At 52.7% G+C, this 24,752-nt stretch overlaps 6 protein-coding genes across 6 annotated transcripts; 3 read left to right on the forward strand and 3 right to left on the reverse strand.

Moving 5' to 3' along the window:
- Positions 1 to 155: 155 nt before the first annotated feature.
- On the forward strand, positions 156 to 2,426 carry COCSUDRAFT_57875 (tetrapyrrole biosynthesis, uroporphyrinogen III synthase; the record flags this gene model as incomplete). Its single annotated transcript, XM_005644636.1, has 5 exons — positions 156 to 278; positions 550 to 771; positions 1,143 to 1,280; positions 1,751 to 1,885; positions 2,301 to 2,426. 5 exons carry the CDS (start codon positions 156 to 158, stop codon positions 2,424 to 2,426), a joined length of 744 nt encoding a protein of 247 aa, XP_005644693.1.
- Positions 2,427 to 5,313: 2,887 nt separating this feature from the next.
- On the forward strand, positions 5,314 to 7,223 carry COCSUDRAFT_30785 (hypothetical protein; the record flags this gene model as incomplete). The annotated part of the gene is made up of 5 exons (XM_005644637.1): positions 5,314 to 5,385; positions 5,730 to 5,918; positions 6,261 to 6,428; positions 6,720 to 6,797; positions 7,072 to 7,223. 5 exons carry the CDS (start codon positions 5,314 to 5,316, stop codon positions 7,201 to 7,203), a joined length of 639 nt encoding a protein of 212 aa, XP_005644694.1. The 3' UTR covers positions 7,204 to 7,223.
- A 260-nt stretch (positions 7,224 to 7,483) lies between these two features.
- On the reverse strand, positions 7,484 to 8,173 carry COCSUDRAFT_34053 (hypothetical protein). The gene has a single exon (XM_005644638.1). The coding sequence runs from the start codon at positions 8,050 to 8,052 to the stop codon at positions 7,867 to 7,869; it is 186 nt and encodes a 61-aa protein (XP_005644695.1). The 5' UTR covers positions 8,053 to 8,173; the 3' UTR covers positions 7,484 to 7,866.
- Positions 8,174 to 12,490: 4,317 nt separating this feature from the next.
- On the reverse strand, positions 12,491 to 14,856 carry COCSUDRAFT_30787 (hypothetical protein; the record flags this gene model as incomplete). The annotated part of the gene is made up of 6 exons (XM_005644639.1): positions 14,689 to 14,856; positions 14,332 to 14,570; positions 13,821 to 14,132; positions 13,190 to 13,361; positions 12,860 to 12,923; positions 12,491 to 12,738 (listed from the first exon to the last, which is right to left on the reverse strand). The coding sequence occupies exons 2-6, from the start codon at positions 14,523 to 14,525 to the stop codon at positions 12,491 to 12,493; spliced, it is 990 nt and encodes a 329-aa protein (XP_005644696.1). The 5' UTR covers positions 14,526 to 14,570; positions 14,689 to 14,856.
- Positions 14,857 to 14,985: 129 nt separating this feature from the next.
- On the reverse strand, positions 14,986 to 18,118 carry COCSUDRAFT_25419 (ferritin-like protein). The gene is made up of 7 exons (XM_005644640.1): positions 17,979 to 18,118; positions 17,604 to 17,712; positions 17,365 to 17,466; positions 17,176 to 17,198; positions 16,957 to 17,031; positions 16,037 to 16,281; positions 14,986 to 15,628 (listed from the first exon to the last, which is right to left on the reverse strand). The coding sequence occupies exons 1-7, from the start codon at positions 18,041 to 18,043 to the stop codon at positions 15,489 to 15,491; spliced, it is 759 nt and encodes a 252-aa protein (XP_005644697.1). The 5' UTR covers positions 18,044 to 18,118; the 3' UTR covers positions 14,986 to 15,488.
- A 1,636-nt stretch (positions 18,119 to 19,754) lies between these two features.
- Positions 19,755 to 24,589, forward strand: COCSUDRAFT_44111 (hypothetical protein; the record flags this gene model as incomplete). Its single annotated transcript, XM_005644641.1, has 11 exons — positions 19,755 to 19,853; positions 20,024 to 20,167; positions 20,445 to 20,688; positions 21,198 to 21,369; positions 21,722 to 21,817; positions 22,228 to 22,287; positions 22,478 to 22,535; positions 22,833 to 22,946; positions 23,371 to 23,618; positions 24,092 to 24,313; positions 24,376 to 24,589. 11 exons carry the CDS (start codon positions 19,755 to 19,757, stop codon positions 24,587 to 24,589), a joined length of 1,671 nt encoding a protein of 556 aa, XP_005644698.1.
- Positions 24,590 to 24,752: the final 163 nt, after the last annotated feature.

Genomic DNA, 24,752 nt, shown 5'->3' on the forward strand with positions numbered 1-24,752 from the left:
TGAGCCATGCATGGAAAAGGGGGATGCTTCCCAACAGCTGATATAAAAAATTATTAACTTGTTACAGAAACTCTGGGTTCCTTCAGGAAAGTTGGGACTGGCCCTGCATGCATGCTGCAGGGTCTGACTCTCTACCATTGACAAATAAGCGGGTCATGTTCACGTCCCCTCGCCAGTATGCGCTGAAACTCGCTGCACGACTTGCAGAGCGGGGCGCGCGGCCTGTGTGGGTGCCTGCAATCGAGATCGCCCGCCTGTCAGACGCACAGAGCATGCAGGTGGACACATGAATCGCTCTCCTGTCATCAGTCAGCGTCCACATCCTGCACTGCACTACAATGATGCACCATTTGTCAAATGATAGGCTAACATTCAGTCACTACACAGATCTTGCGGATTGCCCATTATGCAATCTCACATGGGCCCTCAGGGCTGTTTTCATCGTCATTGGAAAGTGTGCATTGCCCTCTCACAGTTAGGCAGAGCCTTGGCGCTAAGCAAAAGGCAAGCAATACATGGCTGTTTGTCAACCAGTGAGCTGGGGTGCAGCAGTTGGACGACGAGCTTGCCAGCCTGGACAGCTACACTCACCTGGCCTTCACATCGCGCAACGGCATCCAGGCCGTTCTGGAAAGGCTGGCAGCTGCGCATGGCAGCCTGCAGTCGGCCATTGCGCATTTGAATGCTCTGCCGCTGCGCTGTGCTGCGCTCGGAGCGGACGCTGAAATGCTGGCGGAGGCCGGAGTGAGGGATGTTCTGACCCCCCAGGAGGTGTTCCTCCTTACACCCTGAGATGCATCAGGCAATGGCGCATAACACATAGGTTCCACACAGGAGAGCGATGCCGATGGCGGGTGTCTTGATATTTGTGTGTATCATGAGCTGATCCAAGTCAATTGGAAGCTTGAGGCACGGTATTCTGTCAAGCCCAGCAGCATCAAGAGGAGCAGTCCAGGATAAGTTCGTTATCTATCATACCATATCATTTCATTTCATCATTTAATGGAAGATCTCTTGCCAACTTAGGAGGTACTAGTTCTAGATTGTGGTGGCTGCACCCTCGAATGCATGTCATGAACACCACCTGCCTTATCAGAGGAGTGGCCTGCGTAAAAGAGATGATGCCAGGCGCTTGGGTGCAGGCAAGCACACAGGGGCTTGTGGCTGAGCTGCAAAGGCGAGGGGAGGCTGAGGGAGCGAGGGTGCTATGCCCTGTGCCGCTGGTGAGTGGGGGTCTCACAGAACCGCCTGTGGTGCCCAGGTTCCTGGCCAGCTTGCAGGTGGGTCTCAACCTCCTCCGCCACACCATTTAGCCTTGCATTGCAGGGGGTGACATGTGCACACAGCCGGTCGTTGCAAGCGAGTAATGCTGGAGCATTGCAATCAGTGCTCCTGGACCGGGGGATTGTTGTGTTGTTGTTGCATGAACGTGCACCTGCCAAACAGCCCTTCTTCTCATCTTTTGGCGCTCGCTCTATTCCAATGTCTGCATTGTTCTTTCGCTAAATCAGTCTGGCAGCTTTTGGGTTGGGACAGCTGTTTTTATGCTGCCGGGCTCACTGAGCGGCAGAAAGTTCTCGAAGTCAGGGCATGCTCTCAAGCTGGCAGGCTTGGTTCATCAGTTGATTCCCAGCTGGGCCCCCCTCATTGTCAATCCTCATATGGCCATTTCACGGATAAATTTGCACTGCTGACAGCCACTAATGCAATTCGTGCATTTCTGTGGGTAAGTGAGGCCCATTCTGTGAAGGCAGCAGGGGCGCACGCTGTGAGAGTGGATGCCTATGAGACGCGGCCAGGGGCAACTGCAGAGCAGTGCGCTGCAGAGCGGCAGCTGCTGGCTGATGGTCACGTTTACGCAGTGGCGTTCACGTCCACTGCTGAGGTACAGTATTTGCCACTCCAGTGACTAATCACGTAAGCAGGGTGGGAGGGCACGCTGATGCATGACACATCCTCATGACACATCCTTTCTTGTGTGAGGCACAGTACTGTCCCGAGAGGCCCATAACCAAAACCATGCAATTGCCGTGTCGGTAGCTGATGCTTGAAAAGTCCCTTTGTCGTGAGATCCTCGCTGGCATTCGCACATATCATTGCCCTTTCTCAATTTGTAAAGATTATTATAGACATCTCAATGCCTCTGTCATGGGGCATTCTGACAGTGCGCTCAAGCAATGGTACTGACAGAGAGGGCCGGTTCTCCGACAGAACGGAGATGAAATGAGGAGGTAGATGCATGGGAGCCTTGCAATAACAGGGCAAGTGGCATGGTGTCTGATAAGAAGGTGCTGTCATAGGCGGAGGGGCTCTTGCAGATCATGGGGGGCAGAGAAGCGCTGCAGCAGATGCTGGAGAAATGGGGCACCATTCTCGCTGCTCACGGGCCTTACACAGCTGCAGGTGATCCCATCGTCACCGCTTGAAGACAGAGTGATATGGAGACAGAGTGACTCACTTTATTGGATAAAGAGCATCGTCGCAATCCCTCAAGCTGTTCTAAAGTTCACCTGGGTCTGGGATCAATGTATTGTTGGCGCATGACGTGTAGTCCGGAGGCAGCCCTTTATTTGTCTTCTGGCGCTCGTTATGCTTTGATAACTGCATCCTATTTCTCTAAATCCTTAAGGTGCCTTTCTGATTGCATTGCAGGTGCCGGTCGGCTCCTTGGCATGGAGGTGACTTGTGTGTCACAAGACTTCAAGGACTTTGGAGGTCTTGTGCGAGCTTTGGAGGATGTGCAGAAGCAATGACAGAGAACAACCGAATGACAGGATGATTTGCTTGTCAACCAGTGGGTGACTCGTCTTGCAGTTGTGCTCTGGAGGCGTGATCCCCAAAGATCATTTGATGGCAGAGGATGCTTGGAGGTTGTTCATTATGAGAGGAAGAGGATATTTTCTAGATGCTTGAACACACTGTGATCGGCTGTTTGCGCGTCCTTACAAACCCAGTCCGGATCCGTCACTGCTCCATAGGCTGTCCGGTCCGACTTCGATGCGTTGTACAAAATGGGTTATGTTACACCAACACGCTGCACAGCAGACGCAAATGTTGGAAGGCTGCAAAAAATCCTGGCTTGCATTGAAATATCTCGCAAATGCTCCCGGCAGCTGCCACCTACGTCATTCACCCCGATTCGCATCGACTCATGGGTGACGCAACCCAGTGTGCAGATGGCCAGAAGCTAATGCAGTACATTGTCTGTAAGTTTTGATGTGGAATCATATGAATGATCCCTGTCCCACATAACAATTGGGCCAGATTACCAGGCAACATCTGACGCAGAGTGGGACTTACTCAGCGTGTCTTTTGTCTGACAACGGTGACCTGCACTGCTTTATGAATTAGAAGACAGTTTTGAGAAGCGTCCTCTGCCCGTTGTCTTGTGATACGTTGTTGCAGATATTCTTGCGGCATTTGAAGAGGGGCAGTAAGGAATATCAGTTTGCGGCGGGACGTCGTTGTTCTAGTTGTCGAAGGTGAGTAGCCTTGCCCACAAGCGATAAACTTCAGATGATACTTCGATTGGGACAATTCTTTGCACTGCAAACCTCTAGAATCGTGTCTCGAGGTGCGAGCACATCTTTCAGCCTGCAGCATAGTAAAGAGGGCTAGACAGGTGGTCGGCAGGCAGTACAACCAGGGCGTGCCGTCTGTGTTCAGGGCTGATGTCCGATTTGTGTATCGCAAGCACACGCCTTTCGTACCAAAAGGTAATATAGCCATCGCCAGCTTCTTGAGCTCCCGCTTCTTGACTCGGAGCGCAGCGGAGTGCGGGCATTGCTACTCGTTTCTGTTGGCTATTTTGGGCCTCGCTGAGTTAGCCGAATTCCTTCAGCTATTTCTCAGTCATTGGCTTGGGATTGTGCGGTATCACGAACAGTGACGGAGCGATTTGGAGGTCCGGAGCAACGCACTTTGTCGGCGTAATCGTGATGAAGTGAGGATTGTTTTAGGTAGCTGGATCGACCGTGGGCGCCAAGGGAGTAAAGGAGGTGCAACACCAGTGTTGATGTTCGGCAACGGGTGCGTCGTCTGTGCTGATATGTATCGGCCAAGTCCTGAGACGTACAATTAGGATCCTGTTAAGGGATCCTCTATGTGTTGTCAGGCTCTGCTCGGTAGCGTCATATTTGATTGTTGGCGTATCACTTCTCCGTATTTATTCTTTTCGAGCCTATTGTTGGTGTATCACTTCTCCGTATTTATTCTTCTCGAGCCTTCCCTCCTTTCGAGCAATAGTACATGTCATCAATGGGACGTACCAGAGCAACTCTGCGCAGGGCTGATGTCTACTGCTGTGTCCTCCCCAGGAATGATAAAAACCTGGACACAAAGATCAACGGCAAGGTGGCGAGTCACAACTTTTCGGAGAGTGTCCTGGGCTCAGGCATGGGCATGCCAGGCGCAGGTACATGTCATGGCCCAATACAGAATTTCTTTGGCAATCCTCAACAGCGTTGCAGGATATTTTTTGCATCCTGCTGGACAATAGTGATCTGTAACAGAGAGTTATTACGCGGATAGAGGCTCCAGCATTTCAGTGCATATCGTTTTGCAAGAGAAACCCTTTCGCAAGACAGATGTGATTGCAGTTGTCCACACATAGAGACAGGGAATTGACTATTCTGCCTTCACACGTGATCTGATGGGAACCAGGAATTGACATTGTATTGAAGTCTTGACGGACTTTTAGCACTTGTTGCCTTTGTCAGAGCTATTGTCATCAGTACACTGGCGTGTGTTTGCAGGCACTGGCCTTGAGAATCAATTTACAGGTGAGCGTCAGCACCTAACTTTCTGAACGTGCAGCTCACTACGGTGCTCTTTGGGAGTGAAGAGCAGGATGCAAATGTATAGTGTGTCTCTGCATTGCCATGTGTCTGCAGATTTGCAGTATGTGCTCCTTTGTTCAGCATCATGCTGTTACAGCAAGGTCACGCGTGCATTGCAGGGATGACCCTGGATTCTATTACGCTTGGAGAGCAACTGCGGTCCAAGGATGCGCAGATAGCAAAGCTGTTGGGCACTCTCGGCCACTACAGGTCTTTACCCTTTCCCTTCACTTTCTTAGTCTCTCATATTAGCCATGCTTCTGCTGCTTCACACCTTGCAATCTTTCTGTTTCAAGCAATCCTACTCCCCCTGCTGTCAGGCAGTTACAGAGGTGCCTATGCATGTTTCAGCTGTGGATCACGGGCCCTGTGCAGCAGCAAGATTCCTTTCCTACCTTGATCTACAAACGAACACACTGAATGCCTTGTTGCCATGTGCAGGGCATGGGCTGCCCAGATCCAGGCGCGGTATCAGATGTTCAATCCGGATGCTGCGCGGCCAGCACGGCGAATCTATGTGGGCGGTCTCCCGCCTGAAACCACCGATGTGAGCTTTCTGCCCCCGATCCTGACCTGTAGCTCGCACACTACATAGCGGTGTGTCTGAGCGTTGTGGCTTCTACAGAAGATCGCGCTTGCATTGTGCATCTCCTGCATCAGTCAGTGTGCCATTTGCAATGCTAGCATGTCGTTGCATGTGGCACCGATAGAAGGCTAAATAAGGTCTGCTGTCTTAAGGAGTTTGTCCTGGCAGCTGCAGTGCTGCCAATGCCGGCTCATCGCTTCACTTCCGCTGAATCTAGGAAAAATTATTTTTTACGCTCAGTTCACTATTACTTAATCTGTGGTGACACATGGGATATTGGGCTGACAAGGCTGTCTTGGGCATAGGCGGATCTGCGCCAGTATATCAACGAGCTGATGGTGAGCACTGGGGGCTGCGCGGCCACAGGCTACCCCATCGCCTCCTGCAAAATCTACACGGAGAAGTCATATGCGTTCCTGGAGTTCCGGTCTGTAGAGGAGGCCTCCAACTGCATGGCCTTTGACGGCGTCGCATTCAAGGACTCCTACCTCAGGGTGAGCCCGCAGCTTTGAACTCCACAGATACACACTTTGTGGCACAGCCTCTGCTTTCCATAGCGCCAGGAATCAGCGTTGGAGTGTTGCAGATATGCATGCATTCCTTGATCCCCCTGGCACGGCTTGACTTGTTCAGCATGACTCTTCAGGAAGGGGTGATCTTCACCTGAGCGTGAGGTGCTCAGTACCAGATACCTTCTTGGGACAGCAAGTCTTGCAATTGTACATAAATTGCACTCTGCATGGGGGTCCTCCTTAGCTACTGGGGTGTCTTTCTGCGTGTGGGAGGCCTCTGCCTCTGGGTGTGCACGACCTCTAAAACTTTGCTGTTGTGGCCAGGTGAGGCGGCCGAACAACTATGACATAAACGTGGCGGTGATGCTGGGCCCCACAGACCCGGACCCCACCATGGATGTGTCCAACCTGGACATCGTGAAGACCGTGGTGCAAGATTCCCCCCACAAACTCTTCATAGGCGGCCTGCCCTGCGACTGGACCGAAGACCAGGTGTGCTCTTCACAACTTTTGAAGTCATGATCCAGTTTGAAAGCACAGTACCTACTAATCGGATCACTGCGACGCTGTCATCCCTCATTGTTATTACATACTGGCATTATGTGATCGTTCACGACCACTCATGTGCTACTGCATCCACTCGTGTGCTGTTGCGTGGCATGAAGGGAGATGTATGTTTCCCCAACTGTCATTTACCTTTAGCAATGCTGTGTGCTTGGTGTATGGGGGCTCATGCGTGCACAGCACTGCAATGTTTGACGTGGGCTGCTGCATTTCCCTTAGGTGAAGGAGCTGCTGCTGCCCTTTGGGTCACTGAAGGCGTTCAACCTGGTCATGGACAAGAACACCGGCAACTCCAAGGTGCCCATCTCCTAGCTTCATGCATGGGAGCAATAAACTCATTGTTAGAATCTGGGTCCGGGCAGATATGGCATTGCTACAGTGCAATTTTGGCATGCATGCGTTCCACCACAACTTCTGCATGCATGGGGAGAACTGTGGGTCTTGTTCTTTTGGGCCTTTTCCTCTGTTTGTGGCATGTGAGGTATTCTTCAGAGTTGGCCACAGTCAATGTTCCCCTCTGTGTACCTTCATGCATGTCCCTTGAAATTGAGTTGGACCTATCGTGCTGCAGGGCTACGCCTTCTGCGAGTACCAGGACATCGGGCTGACAGACTATGTCATCCAGAACCTCAACGGGAAGCAGATCGGCAACAAGTTCCTCACCGTCAAGCGCGCACTGCAGCCGGGACCCGTAGCCTTCTGAGCTGGTGCCCCCCCCCTCCGACCACCGGGGGGGGGACCCCCGGGGCCCCCCCCCTCCTGGATTGGCAGGGGTTCCCAGAGTATCGGCAGCGCAGTGTGAAGGTTGTGCCCTCTGCAAATTGAGGATCATTAGAACAGAACGGAAGATGGATATTTTGCAGGGGCAACGGCTCTCTCCGCTGCCGTCAGTGAGGGGGAGTATCGTGCAAGAGGGTGTGTTCATCGCGGTGACCTGGAGCTTACAACATGACAGGCGATGAGATTGCTGGGCGCCTGCCTCTAGAATGCATGCTCGTGTAAGGGAATTGGGGACGACTGTGGAGCACAGCCCGGCCCCGGTGCGCTGCGGTGTTTTGGCTCGGCGCTGACGCTTCCCGCCCTGAATTTTGGAGCCGCGCATGGTTTTTAGTTGTACGTTGTGGTGATGGGCAAGGGCTTACAATCCATTGGGCCCCTGAGACACTGCTGCTGAGCGGCGTGGCTGGCCTGGGCCTCCAGAGCGCCCACTTAGTTATGAGATAGTTGATAATGCTGAGGACTTGCTGTAAATTGGTGGGTGTTGCTGCGGGGCGGTTGGTGCTGAGAGGCGTGTGGCTGAGTTGTGCCCCTCAAGATTACTTGGGGTTGTCGGCACAGTTGCATGCAGCACAGACTGACAGCTCAGTCAGTTGTGGGTTGTGATCCGATCAGTACAATGGGGCGTGGTGAGCCGAGGGGTCGGCATGTGCCATCCCTGCGAGTCTGTTAGTGTGAGGGCCTTCCCGACTGGGGTCCAGTCAGTGTTGAGTGTGCTATTTGCTAGAGAGGACATCAGGGCGGGCATTTGCAGGCATATTGGCTGAAGTTGCATGGCCTGGCAGCTGGCAACAGAGGGATGGCTTTCCCCTCCCCCCATTTGACAGCCTCCTGCTGCGATGTCGAGGCATGGCATCTTTGGTCCAGGGCTGGAGTAATCGTCTTTGGCGATAGGCAGCCAGCCTTGCATGTTACAGCACAAGGGGCAAGAGAGCGCTGGGTGGTCCCCCTGGGGTGCATTAAAATTTCCCAACGAACGACCTGCGTGCAGAAAACCAGGACAACATGGAACGAACTTGGGTGGTGGCAGCAGTTGATTATAATGTGCTCGTGTGAGCCTCTCTTCTTTGTGCCCGCATGGGCATTTGTGGCCTCTCTTCTATTGAGTTTGGCTGTCGCGCTAGGAACCTGACCTGCCCTTGTCCTGTGCTTAGCTGCTGCATTTTGCGAGCAGGGGTGAGGGCAGATGTTTTCTGGTTATCAAGGCTCCACGAGGATGCATGACCCAGGAAGTGGTTGAGGGTGATTATTAGGATCCATCCTGCTATTGAAATGTGTTGCTTTGACGTTTGCTTTAGGCACACTGCACGCGTCGAGTTTGCTGCTGCATGCACATTGTTGCTGCACCTGTACGTGACGAAAGAAACAAGCGGCGCAGACATCTGGATGTTATTGGTATCGTGCTCGTCCACGTGTCTGCCCACTCGAACATGTGCTTGCTGTTGCCTTGGCTGTTAGAGTTAGGACAATTCCTATATTCTATATTCAAGTTTGCATGCTCTGGTCATGACTGCTGGTGCGCGACAATGCTTGCTGAACACTATAAAGTTTTGAGACTATGACTGTTGTCCATCTGAGCTTGGGCATGTTGGGGTTGTTTCTGCGTTCATGCCAGCACTCTTGTCATCGCCCCGCATGCATGGTTTGCAGAGACAGAGTTTCCCGCCAGAAATGCGGCTTCACTGCTTGCTGCTTGCTTTGTGTGTAGGCGCGCTTGTGTTGATGCTTAACTGTCAGGAGGGGAGTACTGCTGATGGGTGGAAAAGTTGTACTTTTTATACGGATTCTTTTTCTCAAAGTTTGGTTTAAACCACTGCCCAGGCTAGTGAGCCCTGTAAGTTTGGTTGCATTGCTGAATGAGTACTGGGCGCTACATATCCAATAACCCTTTTTCACTTAAATCCATGCACACGTGCAGCTAGCCTGAAAGGCTACGTATGCGGTCAAACCCATGCGGTCAAACCCACACATGTGAATGTGAAAGAACTGCAGACGAGGACACTTCACCAAAGCACTGCCACTTTTGTGTTCAGTACTGAAATCATCCCAACAACAATTGCCTAAAAAGCATGCCAAGATCCCATGCGCAGAAAGCATATGCCTAAAAGGGTCCTCACCCCACCTGACACTAGAAACCTGATCACAAGAAGGCTATTCTCTGACACAAAATAGCCATCGATGTCAGCTTGAGCAAGGGAAAATAAGCACCGAACCCTTCCTGCTATCTGGGCTAAAAGATGCATTTCAACACCAACAAACTTGCAAACACTACAATACAAATTGTCTCGTAACAATTCACAATGAAGGACAAAACCCCCCTGTTTGCTTGGCGTCTTTCAAGGCATGCCGTCACAGCGGCGTTACACATGCTGTTCCAATTGCTGTAAACTAGAGTGGTCCGCACGCAGGCGCTTGCCAACAGAATTCCTAGTCTCTACCCCAAAATATCTGTGAATTTGCTGTTGTTTCAAGCTTCCCAGCCCCTCATTTTGCAGCTCAATTTGGATTTGGGCAGGCCGTATCTCTTCCATTTTCTGAGGTGCTTCTCGAGATTGGGCAGACTAACTATTTTGACGGTCACCTTGACAGATGCAACTCCCAGATTGCACCACGCGCTAGACAACTTAGTACAGCTGACGCTCAGTATCGCATGAGATCCATCAGGATCTCCTTGGAAAAAAATATCAGAGGTTCTGCTCGAGCAGGGTTCCTCAGAACTTCCAGGAATTGTCTGGGGATTTGATCAGTCCCCTGCTTCATGTACAACGCTTGCCTTGGACTGCCAGTTGCAACAAGCAAGTCAGCCTGCAATTCAGAAACTGAAGGACTCCTGATGCACCTGTGATGATGAGAGGCCCAGACTCAGGAGCTCCTTCATGACACTGTCCATCATGGTGTCCGGCCCACACTGGAACACCTCACGCTTGCTCACGTCAGGGCACACCTGCAGAATGCAGAAAACGTAAATTTCATGAGTAACTTCTACAAGCGCCAACTTAGCATGGCCAGCACATGCAACGATCCCATTGTTGCAAGTGTGCCACACATCAACAAAACACAGCTTGTCTGAGATGCAGGACATAATCAAAGATATCTGCCGGTAAAATACTACACATCTCTTGAAGATGATCTGTAGGAATTGGCAAGCTAGCGAGGATTGCAGCACCTGCTGGATCATGGCTGCATTAATTCTGCCTGAGAAGGTAGTCATTCCCGGAGGCGGACTCTCCTGTTCTGCTGTCAATGTCAGCGCCAGCCTCACATTGTCATGCTTTGCTGCACCCTGCAAGACAAACAAAACGCCACCTCACCACATGACAGAACCATCATTCCCTCTGGCACAGACTGTCACGAACAAGAGATAAGTTGCTCGCAAGCTCAATTGAGTCTTGCAGTACTGAGAGGAGACCGTGCAGGACACTGCTTGTGTCCTCAGAGCACAAAATAGGTACACGTGACTCCATTGTACACTGTCATTTTTGTTATGTTAACCACGTTTTTCCTGTAAAAGGCAATGTGTGTCCTGCAGACAAGCTTCATTCAAAAATCCTGCGATGTACAGGATTCTTGGATGTATATGCTGCCACACTCCTACCCCCTTGTCGGACTCGCCAGATCCAAGCAAGGCCCAATCAACCGTGGGCATGGTGCTCAGTATTTATACCGGCCCCCGCCAGCCGGGTCCCTTGTATATTTCTCATTCTAAGTGTAGCTTACCTCTTGGAACTCTGCCAGGAAAGCTGCATCCTCCAGGTGGCGCGCAGTGTACAGCAGTGTCACTGGAATGCTGCGCTTGATGCACTCGGCAAACATCGTCCTCATGGGCGTTATCCCAATCCCCCCAGCAACCAGCAAGACCCCTGGAAAGACACAAGTCCAGCACATTCGAACAAATATACGCCCGTTCATGTGCTGTAGAATGGAAAGTAAGAAGCCAAGGCTTGACGCAAAGATCCTGCAGAGCGCTTGTGCATCCCCACTGCCGATGGCAGCCTAAACAGGGCCGCTATTTTGGACTGTGTCATAATACAGCATGAAAGGGCACTGCCTGTACCACAGTAGAGAGCCTACTGATGTGGAGTTTGCCAGAGACCAGCATCATATGAACACATCACGTGATGCGTTTACTAACCTGCAGGTGGGATGCATTTGGCGGCCTTGTCCAGGGTGAAGTCGCCGTCAACTCCCCTGAAGACCAGCTCGTTCATCACATTTACCTTGTCATGCAGGTAAGTCGAAACCAGCCCCGCCTGCAGCAGCACCAAAATTCCAGCACAGAGGTTTCAACCTTTGTCATGGTCTGGTCACATGAAAGGCAGATGACTGCACCAAGGATCCTGTCAACATCTCATCATGCATGCAGCACGTAATACACTTTCTCTAGAATGCATATACCGGTACACAATCATATGCCTCACATCATGAGCAGGAGGGCAATCCCAGGGAAAAAGTGGCATTTTGACATCATGCATGCAGACCTTGACTCAATCAAGGAGGACACTACTGATCAGGACCTGGTTACAACTCCACAAAACACCTAAGAGCACAGGAGCCCTAGCTATACAATTTGTTCCATTTACAGCGCTGCTAGATAGTCCCATGTGTCAGGCCATCTGCACGGGACCGAAATCAGTCTAGGTGCATCATGCCACAACTAGATGAAAAGTTTTTCGGCAGCATGATGTCGTGGGACAAACTGACCTTCTTGACAGAGATGGTGAACTTGCCGGTGGCAGCAATCTGCTCGGGATGACTGCTGATGGTCCACGTCCTGTTGAGGGTCTCCCCCGGCTTGAGGCCTGGAAAGTCAAAGGAGGCAAATTGCCCCGCCTCGCAGAAGCTCTTCCCATCCGTGCGCACCGGCACGCCAAACACAAAGGTCATGATGTCCGGTGTCTCCCTGTGCTTGGCGAGCAGTTTGAGACCGGTGAGCACACTGCCCTTTCCTGCTGTCCCTGGGGGGAGGGGGTTGTAGGGGGACAGCTGCACGGGGCCGGCTGTGGAAATGGGCAGGCCGCCTATCACATGCACCCAGCGGCTCGTCACAAACTCCAGCGTCCTCTGTGCGCCTGCAGCAGCGATGCAGAGGTTCACATTCGTTTTGCATGTGCACACGCAAAGACTCAGGCAAGGAAGGTGATTGTATCCTGCCTGCAGGACACCTGCACAGTGTCCAGCATGCACAGATATTCACAAAGTCAGACCGCCTTTAGCTAATTAATTCCTGGGTATCTGGGGTCTCTTGTAGTGCCAAGTCCATCCTCCATGCGTGTGTCTCCAGATAGGAAAAGCAGAATAACTTGCCAGATACAGTGAAATGAGCACCATTCTAATAAGAGTGGATCACCTGGTAGGGCGCGCTCATCCCATAGGACCCTCCCATGCCCAGTCAGCTGCAGGGAGTCGCCAGTCGAGAAGTCAATGAACTGGATGCCCGCGCGAGAGTCTGCTGTGATATTGCCTGTAACAGCAGCCCAAGTATTATGCTCTGGTCTGAAATGTCCTGTTTGACTGGTGGAGCTAGCTTCACAATGAGAGTGAACACAGAAAATTTCACATAATACACTTATCAAGGCGCTCACCCAGACTGCAGAACATGTTGTTGCCCACATAGTCAGGGCAAGTGAGTGTGCCATCGCCTGAAACCTGAGCGCAGACATGCAGCTCAAAGCAGCACACCTTGTTCAGAGGGCTGAGCACGTCATTGACAAGCCAAGACAATAATTGCACATGTGCGCAGAATACTTTTGGTGTTGCTTTCTGGAACCACCTCTGGACCCTTCCAAACAGCCTTGCAGTGCTAAATTTCCTTGGTTTTGGCGGTAACCAAAACATGCAAGGATTACGAAGATTTATCTGACCAGAAGTTAGGTGCAATCCACACTGAGGACACTGCTAGGCACTATTCACACCTGTACAAATCCAGGAACTCCGCCCCGGTGATTGCAGTCACAGCCATTCATGCCATCAGCACCATCGCCGATGCCGTTAAAGCCTGTTGCCAGGAAGATAGTGTCGGACCTGTAGGGCACAACATAGACATGTTTTAATGAGGATGCACACATAATACTGAACATGTGGAACCTCAACAAGAGTTCAGTTGCTCCACCCAGACCCTGCCCCATTCACAAAATGCGCAACAATCACAGAGCATGCAATGGCTTGCATTAAATATCATGCACCCCTGCTCATCCAAACACAGGGGGACACTGAACACAAGCTGCAATTAGCATCCCCCTGTAAAAACAGGTGAAGCACCTTGCAATGAGGGCGCGCTGTTCTGGACCCAGCACTGTTGTCCCATGTGTGACCGGCCGCTCCTCCTCTCCCAGACTGGCGAGCTTCTTCTCATCGACCACAATATGGCGCACTGCAACCAACAGATCTTTATTTGGTAGCAGCTCATGCATGTCGTAGGCTTGAAAGGATTATGTCACCAGCAGTCACACAGAATGACCAGATGCCACTCACATTGCCGCCGTTGCAGCATGAATGCATTCAGGCCAATGCTTGACATCAATATGCAGGAGAAGACAGCCCAACTGCACTGGCTGAGCATAGCAGCTGAGAAGAGGAAGACAAATACCTTGTATGTACTTTGGGCAGTTCCCAAAGCTCTGCAGGACCTTGAGCGTGCATGCGCCCGGCTGCAGGGACTCCACGAGGCAGTTGAGCCTGTTTCTGCGCCGGTTGTGCAGCATGACACCCACAGAGCCTATCATGTCGCCCTCTGCAAATTTCACTGGGTCTCCGTACATCTGCTTCAGGTCCACAGCAAAGTGGTGGTCGTCTGTTGCCCGTATGAAGCCGGGCTTGCCGCAGAGCGCGGTAGCCCATATGCTGCCATCCGGCGCCCTTCACATAACCCAGACTGCTATCAGATTCTTACTTCCTTGACATAAGCCGCTGCGGCCCCCTGCGCGGTTAAAAGCAAGAGCAGTGACAGAACCTTGCGATTAGGATAATCGACGGGAGTCTGCAGAGCTTCTAAGGATCACTTTGAGTGCCTAGAGATTGCAGGGCTTTAGGACCTGGAGGATTCTGGGTGGCCTACCTCGTTCCCAAGTTGAGGAACGGTAGTTCGTTGTAGAAGTCCTTGGCTTGATCTGTTAAGTACTGTCGAATGTACGCCCTGCCTATCCTCTCGATGGCTTCACGGGCTCCCACTCGGGTTTGTGCAAGCTGTTCCTGAAGATGGTAGGGTGACGGCCCATCTGGCACCCTCATTGGCTCTGATATGGTTGTCATTCCATTTCTAGATCTGCGCTTGGGCCTTCCGCCGCGAGCTTTGCTCTGTGAAGGGGCTAATGTCAGGAGCGGGGATTCGATGGTCCAGGTACTTCTCAATCCATTTCAAAGTGCTGTTCGCATAGATAGACCTCCACCAAAATTCACGAGCTAAACTTCTTACCGTGACACGGAGATCAGGACAGCCACTATTCCGTACGACGAAAAACACCACATGCGCCAACCTGGGTTAGGGCTTCATCACACTACTTGCCCATTGGGTGCCACCACCTCGTACCAATAATGTTATATCAGTACTTATCACACGACAAAACGTGTTTGTCCATTGATGGCCAGAGCAACTGGACCAGATCCTTGTCCATGTCGTAATGTGATAAACCGATCTGCATGCACGTGCCTAGATCTGCTCCACAAACCATCTCAGGATTGCTCGCTGTGCCTTGATGTCTGATAATTTTGGGAAAATCGACATATTAAGACCTTGATGTTTAGGCACATTCTACTCTGTACAAAATAAGCCCATACAGCATTAGGAAGAGCACACACCATATACGATCATCGCCAATTATGATAATCAGCGCCACTGTAAACTTTCACACTTTCAAGTTGAAGCACAGACCTCGGCATCAAGGCACAACTGCTGCTTTCATTCAATGGCTAAAATTCTACCTGGCGCCAAAGCAATGCCGGGGGCATTTTTCCCTCCGCACAAAATCACTAACACCCAAGGAATGTTTCCCAGCAAAAACGCGTACTTCTTCTGGGTGCAGTCAAGGGACCCTTCAAAAAAGACACATAAGCTCTACCTCAGAAATCCAATCCAAGTGTGAGTCTCCCAAACAGGGGATATCAGGTCTACATTCAAGGGAGTCACAACACGTGTGCAGCCCCATCATTTCCCATTCGCTCCGCTTGCTCCTACAACACCAAAAATCTGACAGCTAGGCTGGGAGTTTGCCTCTCCTACGCGGCAGCACCATCCTGCTCTGTGAGGTACTTGTCAAACTCAAACACTCCCAAGCCCTTGCCCACGCGCCGCAGCTGCGAGACATACTCTGACACCGTCTTGATGGCCTCTGCCTGCTCCTGAAGAAAGTGTCCCTCTGCGCAGCACTCAGCAGCTGTGAGAGTTAGGATGTGCTACAAGCCATGCGGATCGCCACATTTAGCCAATTCCTGGGAAGGGAGTAGATGCACTTGTGGTATTTGGCACTTGCAACTGACATTTGGCACACCAATCCAAAACGTTCCCTGAGCCTCACAGGACGCCATGTGTGACCACCTGTAAATCGATACAGAAGCGAAGGAGTACTCCAACCAAGGCCACACAGGCAGTCCTAACATGGGATGTGTGTCAGAGCATTTGAAACAATGCTACACATGCAAATTGAAATGGGCACGCACTTAGCAGTATGCTGGCAGCACAGGCTGCAGGCACGCAGCAATAATCCGGTGCAAGACCAAAAGTGTACCACGTCCCGGCTGTCAGCACCGGGAGAGGGGCCACGCACCGATGAAGTCGGCGAGCTGGGCGTCCTCGGCGTTGCAGGCAACGCGGTGCAGCTCGCGCAGCTTTGTGAAGTTGAGCTTCTCCAGTGACAGCGCAAGCTCCATTGCGTACAGCGCGTCCCCCTTGTCCTTGTGGTTGAACTCCGTCTCCGGCAGCAGGATGCTGTGCAGCTTCACGCGGCCGCCGCGCCTGTTCTGCTGCACCATCAGCTTCTCCGCGTGCTCCCTCTCCTCCTCGCTGCTCTTCCTGCACGCAGCCGGAGATGGCTGAACACCATGTACTTTTGCACAGTTCATAATGTGCACTTGCGAGGCAGTCCTTCGTCTCATCTGTGGCGCTCGGTCTGTCTTGATGTCTGCATTCTTCTTTCTCTAAAGTGCATGATGTACACTTGAGAGGCAGTCCTTCCCCTTATCTCTGGCGCTTGCTCTTCCATAAAGTCTGCATTATTTCTCTCCAATTTGCCTAAAGTACACTTGTCCTTCCTCCTATCTGTGGCGCTTGCTCTGCCTTGATGTCTGCATTCCTCTTTTTCTAAAGTGCCTAAAGTACACTTGAGAGGCAGTCCTTCCTCCCATCTGTGGCGCTTGCTCTGCCTTGATGTCTGCATTTCTCCTTCTTTAAAGTGCCTGATGTACACTTGGAGGCAGTCCTTCCTCTCATCTGTGGCGTTCAATGTCTGCCTTGATGTCTGCATCTCTCTCTTTTTGAGGTGCTGTGCATGCCTAGCTGCATGGTGGGCACTGGAGAGTGTGCTTGCTCCATCATCGTTGCTGTTCGTCGCATGCATTACCTGAAGTATAAGCCTTGCAGCATGCAAGCATGCCGGGGGCGCAGTGAAGAACAACCAAGGCAATGCAGGCCGGTCTGAAATGGGGCTGTGCTGCCATTGGAGGGCTGTTCTGCTGCAAAATACCTCACCTGAAGTACTCGGCAAAGCCTGGCAGGCCGACATTGTCACGGTCAAAGAAGGCGTACAGAGAGTGGTAGATGTACCTGCTCACAGCACATTGCAGCACGCATCAGTCACTGCTCCAAGATATATTTGGCATGTGTTCAGACACAAACACTCTCTCGATATAAAATGCGGGAAGTTCAAATATAATCATAATGGAATCTGATGGGACAGGCTGGACTTACGAGATGTTGTACTCCACATTGATCTGCAGTCATCACAGCAATCAGTCAGTCATGGTGGCCTACACAACCTGGCACATCCACAAGCACATTCAGCAGAACAATACCAGCGCTCGCCCATTGCATATATGTGACGGTCGCCCATGCCTCCCACGATTCTATCGTATCTCTCAGCAAAATAGTGATCCTCACCTGCTCGTTGAGGGCAACCTCGCAAGACACTTCATAGTGGCTGCGAGCAAAAGACTCCACAGAGTTATCCACCTTTGAAACGGCGGCCAGCTCTGGCTTCACCTGCAATGCCACCATGCAATTAGATGGTCATTCCTTTTAAATCCTCTCAGTTTTTCACGTGTCTGGGGAAGGTTTACATGCATGAAGTCCTGAGCAGGAGGTAGAGAGGTCTTGAACAGATGCTTGACCGCACACACCTCCTGGAACGGTGAGAAGATGATCTCTGCGCTCTCCTTTTTGGTGGCCATGCAGGTTGTGGTAGGGCGTGCGAGCTGCGTTTTGCGGCTCGTGGCAGCACCAATGAGCCTGCGATCCAAGTTATATTACTTCAATTCCGGCCCAATACGGGCTTTGGAACATACGAAGCAGAGATTTGCTTCCCAATCTATAAAAAAGCAGGCATCAGAAACCTTCCCTGATGGTACAGGCTGAGAGAGGTGCAAGTGCGCCTTGGTGGTGAACCGTGCTCATGAACCCTTAATAATATTCCCAGCGGCACTGGGACAAGACTAGAAACAGCTGAAACAAAGCATGATGAGTAGCCAAGTCGAGGCAGATCGCCCCTCACGCACCGTTTTGTGGAGGCTCCTTGCAAGGGGACCGCCACAGGAAGGGACGATGCCGCGAAGGCTGCCATGATTATTGAGCTGGATAAATCAGAAGATCTGACAGATAAGACTTCAAGTTTCGGCTACCGGTCTTGCGCTTGTCCTTGTCTGCTTTGTCTGAAAGCCCAGGCAGGCGCCGAAAGCCTGTTCGTGAGGACAGCCAAGCCAGAACAGGCATGCGATTTGGATGTGTAATGATTACGTTGTCAGGAGGTGGCAGTGACTAAGGTATTGCCTGCTTTGGACGGTCCTCTGGTACTTTCGACACTTGGCACCGCAAAGGAACGAAGCGGAACGCAATGCGATTTCGATTCGAGAAAAGTGCTGAGAAGACTTCTCAAGTCGTTATCTGTGTTTGTTGAATTTCTCGACTATACGCGGCGCGCATCAACGTGCGGATCAGCATCCTCAGTCTTTGTTCACTCGCTTGTTGGTGAGAGATTACTCCTCTTGTTACAACGACCCGAATCATGGGAACTCCTGTGCCAGTATGTAATATTATCCCATAGTACGGGTTGCTACCAATGACCAGATGTAAAGTTTAATAGAGTTGTATAGTTTATTGGAGCAGTACATCAGGGGGGCAGTACCCATACCTGCCAGGACTCAATCATTTTGAAGTCAAGGAATTTTCATTACTTGGAAACTTGCAATAACAACCCCTAGCAGCGCTGCTTGCAAATGTAACCTCGCCATGAAGTATTATGTGTACACATCGAGGGTTGCATTTTCTTCTAAGGCTTTAATGTGAGCGTATCTTAACTCTTTCATATTGAGACGGAACACTATACCCACGCAGGCCGTTTCTGTCCCCAAGAAAGCATCAGAAGGCATTCCCGCCTGTTGCATCCACAGTAGCCAGCAAGCCAGCGGCCCCAAAGGAGCAACTCTTTCGATTATCCCGCTCAGCCAGCGACCTGAACAGCCACGCCTTTCACGCACCAGATCGCCCTTGCGACCTGCAAAAGCAGGGCTCCAGTGCAGCAGATGCGCGCGTGCCAGGGCAGCAGCAGGGCTAGGCCAGCCCTGATGCACAGGGGGAGCAGGGGCTGCTCCCTATGAGATGGTGCTGAAGCACCACTACCTTTCAACAGTTCGAGAAGAGGGGAGCAGCCCGGAGAGGCCAGCCACTCCCAAGAGAAGCAGTCCCCCCAGCGCAAGCAGGTCCTCCCTGCGAAGGAGCCAGTCCTCCTGCCAGCTGGACGCCCGGCAGCCCTCCCTGCTTTCACGGGGGTCCTCGCCAAACCTGGCCGGCATGCACGCGCAGCCCGACGCTGCCACGCCCAGCGGCCGAGAAGAAGTCAAAAGGAAGAGCCCTTCCGCGCCTTGGCAGGTGCTGCACCCGCCGTGCCTGCCGATGGCCTGCTGCAAGGCATATACCCATGCTGTCTACATGCATACAGTAGTCCAGGTTTCCAAACGGGAACTGTGTTGTATGCACAAAAGGCAGTGTGAGTGCCAGAGTGGTGAGAGAAGGCTGCCTCACATTGCATATTGACAGGTAATTTCGGTTGTTGAGCGCGGGCCCAACACTTCCAAGCGGGTCCAGAGCACAAGCCCATCTCATTCCCTAGCCAGTGGAGTTGCGCTCATGACATAATGGACTTGTATATCAGAGCCGGAGGTTTTGGAGGAGCCCTATCTCCTCTCCTACATTACGGACGGCTGCTGGTTGCAAAGTTGACATTTGCGCTGAAGCAGAGCTGGAGGTTTTGGAGGAGCCGGCCGCGGCTGGCAGCGATGGTGGCGGTCGCACTGCTGGGCTCGCTGTGCCTGCTGGGCACGAGCAGCTTCCACGGTCTGCGGAGGCACCGGCCGCACCGCAGCCTCCTGGCGCAGGTCTCTTGCTCTTCCCAAGATCCCTTTTCACTTGCTGTGTTACACTGCACAATGCATGCCACATCCGCTGCTGATAATCTGTTGCAGTGCATGTACGCATAGGGATGACTATCACAGGGTTCCATTTTTGGTGTTTAGCAGCATTCTTTACCCTGAGCCTGCTGGCGCAGGGCGTTCCCGCCAGCCTCATGCACACCAACATGACCGCCGCCTTCGCGCAGAGCCTTTGCAGCGCCCACGCCTCGCCCCTGCTGCTCAATCAGACCTGGACCGATGGCCCCGTCTGCTCCTTCGGAGGCAGCCAGTCCTTCTCGGTGCGAGCTCGCTTCCTGCAGCACTTTGATATGCGCAGATAATGTTCTGCTGTTTGCTTCAGGGCGGAAAGAATCGATTCTATGCTTATGGCCATGCATGCATGCTTAATTGTTAATAATTTAGGACTCGAGTCGAGAATAATGCAGGCAACTCTCTTCCAACAAGTTGCCAAGTTGTGCCAGCTGAGTGCACTCACGTGATCAGGTTCGAATTGAACCGTTCAATCACTGCCAGTGATGTCCGCAAGTGACATGTGCTCTGGTGTGTTGCTTTCAGGCTGCAGGGGGCGCAGAGGAGACATGCGGGGGGTTGATGGGGGTGCCGAAGGTGGCGATGCTGTTTCTGGCGACCAAGGGGTTTGCCCACTCGGCGATGTGGGCGATGTGGTTCCAGCAGGCGGGAGGCCTGCTGCCCGCCGACTGCGCCGCCGCAGCTGTCTGCCGCGCCGGCGATCCGGCCGCCCGCGCCGCCGCCCTCGGGGCGCTGCTACGCTCCTGCGGGCCCTTCCCCCAGGCCCCAGGTGCGCGTCCTCCCTTGTCACCCGAAACTTCCTTTGCAACGTGCTCAGAGGTTCGCAGCTTGGGAGGGTGCGCCTCTCAAAGGCCTCTTGAAGGCCTAGCAGCCCCTAGGATGCGCGTGCAAGCTTTGCTGGCCTGGTATCGACAGCCGGATCTTCCTTTTGGAGCACTGCAGCTCAATACTCATTAAGTATGACTATGATCTGCATGACGCACCGAGGATTGCGCACGCCCACGGGTGATTGCACTTTGCTTGGATGCGGCAAGTCCGACAAGAGGCAGGTATTCTTCTGCAGCTTGTGCGCAGGCGCACCTTGCCTCTTGGGGCGTGAACAGCGTGAAACAATGAGCTATGGCTTTAGGCTCACAAGTGCGACTTGCGGCACAACGTCAGCAGTCTCTCCTGCAGAGCCTCCACAAATTGCCCTTCTTAGAGAGAAGAGCGTGTGAGCGATTGTCGTCATTCAATTTCATTATTTTGGTGGTGATTGGATGGACGGCGCGTGTGCAGGGCTGAGGGAGGTGGTGGATAGGCAGCACCTGTTCTCGGTATACGTGCACCTGCCGCCCAACAAGACGCTGTCGGGGCCACCGTCCATATTCCACGGCCGTGAGATCCCCGGCAGCATCCCCACTGGCTGGGGTGAGTGGTCCCTCGCCAACGCATCCCGCGTTCTGCTCAGGTGCGGCTCTTGTCTTCCAAGCAGTTCCCTCTTGCCCCAGCACTTTTGCGCTGCGCTGCGGTGGCCTTGATAATGCGTTGGCAGCTGCTAAGCAGGCGTGATGGTTGACCAGACAAACGGTCGCGTAGTTGCAGAGGTCAAGCGATGAGATCTTCCTGCAGAAACTTGTTTGAGGGGACACTTGTCCCTTGCCTGCATGCATGCTGATTGAGTCCTGTGAATGGCACAGCGCTTCGGCAGTGCGAGTGCAAAATTTCTTGAATGCTTCGAGTATTCTGACCCTGCAAAGTGGCTGAAGGTTTGGCATGATGATAGGCTGCCAGGTCTCACCGGCTTTGGTCCCCTGGCGCAGGGAGGCGCTGAAGGACCGGCTGAACCAGCGGTTCATAATGCTGTCGGAGTCGTGCGCGCCGCTGTATCCGCCGGCCGTCGTGTATCAGCAGCTGATGTACGAGCGCAGGAGCCGCATTAACGCCTGCGACTCAGACCCCAACTTCTACCGCGACAACTACCGGCAAGCCCCCCTTGCCCCTCCTTGATTAAACATTGCTCACCCCTGAACCCTGGATGACCTGGGGGTGCCAAACAGTGCGGTATGTATCAAGAGGACTGCATGCACATAGTTTTAGTTCATTCAGTACCTTATCGGATGGCATGGCCTTTCAGGTGTGACCATGTAAGAGTCATGTATTGTTGCAGTGCTTGCTTAAGTTGTGGTAAACCAGCATGGCAAGCGCTTCATGAGTACCGTAATGTCTTGCGTTGGAGTGTGTCAGTGGAAGGCGGCAGAAAATTGCATGCAGGCGTGCGGGGTGGAATGGGAAATGCTGGGATTTGAGTTGTTGAGATGGGTTGCAGGTATACGTTTCGCATGGCGCCAGATCTGGAGGAGCAGCACTGGAGGAAGAGCTTCCAATGGTGCGTAGCAGTAATCTCAGACATTAATGATCGGTGTCTAACTCTTGTCTGCGGAGCATGGCACCACTAGCAATGTGCATCGTTGTGTCCTTTTTTTTCACGTGTGCATGCCCCTGATGGCTTGATGCTGGGAGACTTAGGAGGTGTGGAATTGCATGGCTGTAATCTGCATTGCAATGTGTGCTGACAGGTTTGGGGTTGTGAGGAAGCATGCGGCGGTCATTGCCAATGATCAGAAGGTTGCAAAGGTGTGGCTCCAGGCCTCCTCAATTTCTGACATTGTTGCACACCATGAGCAGCAGCTGACACATATCTTGTGCCCTGGACATCCCAAAGATTCATTGAAATCGTAATATATTTCAGTACGCGCGTTGAAGGTGACCCTTAGCCTGCGGGTACATTATATCTGATACATGATGCTTTGAAAAAGCTCAGGCGCACTGCTGCATGTCTCAGCTTGCTCAAGCAGCGTCGATGTCTGATTCATTGCTTGTGCCGTGAAAGGCATTACTGGCACAGACTCGACCTGATCTTATTGGCTGCAGGTGTTTGAGCAGCACTGCACGAATGCATGGGACGATGACAGGGGAGCTTGGCGCAGCTGCTTCAGTGATGAGCACTACTTTGCCACCGTGCTGGCCACTCAGGGCCTGGATGAGGTATGCAACTAGCAGCACTATTTTACTGTTTGGCATTCAAATCTTCGCCTTTCCCCAGGCAAGCGATCTGGAGTGTTATACATAGGAGAGTTGCAGCAAAGTTATGACGCGATTGTGCTGTGATTGTGCTCTATGCTTACATAGAGGGGTGTCTGAATTTGCATCAGACAGGCCTTGAGAGGGAGTATGCTTTGCACAATGTGATTGCCAAAGGTCTGCTTGGCACGGTGTACTTTGCACAAGGAGCATGCATTCCTGATATTAACAGCAAGATGCCGGCACAGTAATATACACTTACACGCGCTGGCCAATTGCGCAAATTGGGCACTGCATGCGCCCCGCCTCTTGACTCAGAGTACTGGGCATGTCAGAACAGAAGAGGACTTGAAACTCTGCCTAACACAGCTGCCTTACATGACTGCAGGAGACGGATTGCAAGGGGGGACTGACGCACACAGAGTGGTGCGACCCGTGCACGGAGGGGGAGGACCGGCTGCACCCGCGCGCGTTCAAGCCCGAGGCCGTCTCACACGCCTCGCTGGACGGCATGCGCGAGGAGCGGGGGGATAAGGCCTGCAACGTGTCGGCCGCGCTCGGCTGGGCCGCCGACGGCTTTATTACTGCCGCGGGGCTCGCCGCCGGGCAGCAGTGCGGCTCTCCGCCGGTCTACAGGTGCGCTGCTGGCAGCTCGATCCAAAGTGACCATACCTGATGCTTACTGCACAGGATGGAATAAGCTGGACAGACTTGCCGCTCAAATTTTTGGGCATGCGATACTTCTGAATCTGGCTGCGGACAGCCGCCCTACTAAGAGACAGGTCGTGCTGCATGTTGCAGTCTTCTCCGTGGCATAGTCATTTTTGCAGGCTGGATGTGAGCCAATCAACTGTCAGCGGCCTTCTCAGGATGGGCCTGAAGGCCCATCCAGGCTCCCTGGCCTTTATGTTCATCACCTGTGCCTCACTTTGACATAAGGCAGTGCCACCCACCACTGTACAAATGGGTATGGGGTGAGCGGATTCTAAACACACCATCATAACCACATACTACATCCCATACACATAAAGCAGTATTCGTCACAGTTACTAGCAGCTCAGAAATAAGTAAATGCCATTGAAATTAACCCAAGGGCATGGCTGGCGCAGGGGAGAGAGGGCGATGCTGGGCCGCGGCTGCCCGCTGTTTGCGCGCAAATTCCCGGCCGACACGGCTGCGGCGCTGCTGCAGGCCGAGTTTGCGATGCTGGTGGCAGAGAACGCCGCGCGGCCGCAGGGACTGCTGGTCCCAGACAATCGCGCCACGCACTTTAACTCGCAGTGCAAAGCGCTGCAGCGCGCCGCGAAAAAGGCGCGGAAAGAGCTGTGGCGGTGACGGCTTAGCACCCGATGATTAGGGACATGCACTTCAGCGCGCAGTGCAATATCGGCAGGTGCAGGGATGAAGGCGCGAAAGCAGCTTTCCCGGTGACAGGCCGCGGGCTCTTATGTGCCCTCACAGCTGAGTGCCACGCATTTGAGCTCGCAGTGAGCGAGGCGTTGGAAAGCGCTGCAGCGGCGGCAAAGAAGGCGCAGACGCAGCTGTCTCGGTGCAGCGCCACAAATTTTAACTCGCAGCGCAGGCGCGAAAAGAGACCCTGGAAATAGGCTCCCAGTGACGGCCGCGGGCCTTTCTCCTAGAGCTTAGCTGTGGAGTTTCTGGGCCCGCATGCTTGCAACCGTAGTGCGCCGTGCAGAGGCAGCAGCTCGGACACAAAGCCTGCACGTGGGTGTTTTGAAGCGCTACTAGTGTGTTCGTTGGAATGGCTCG

This window comes from Coccomyxa subellipsoidea (assembly GCF_000258705.1).
Source record: "Coccomyxa subellipsoidea C-169, whole genome shotgun sequence".
NCBI lineage: Eukaryota > Viridiplantae > Chlorophyta > Trebouxiophyceae > Coccomyxaceae > Coccomyxa > Coccomyxa subellipsoidea.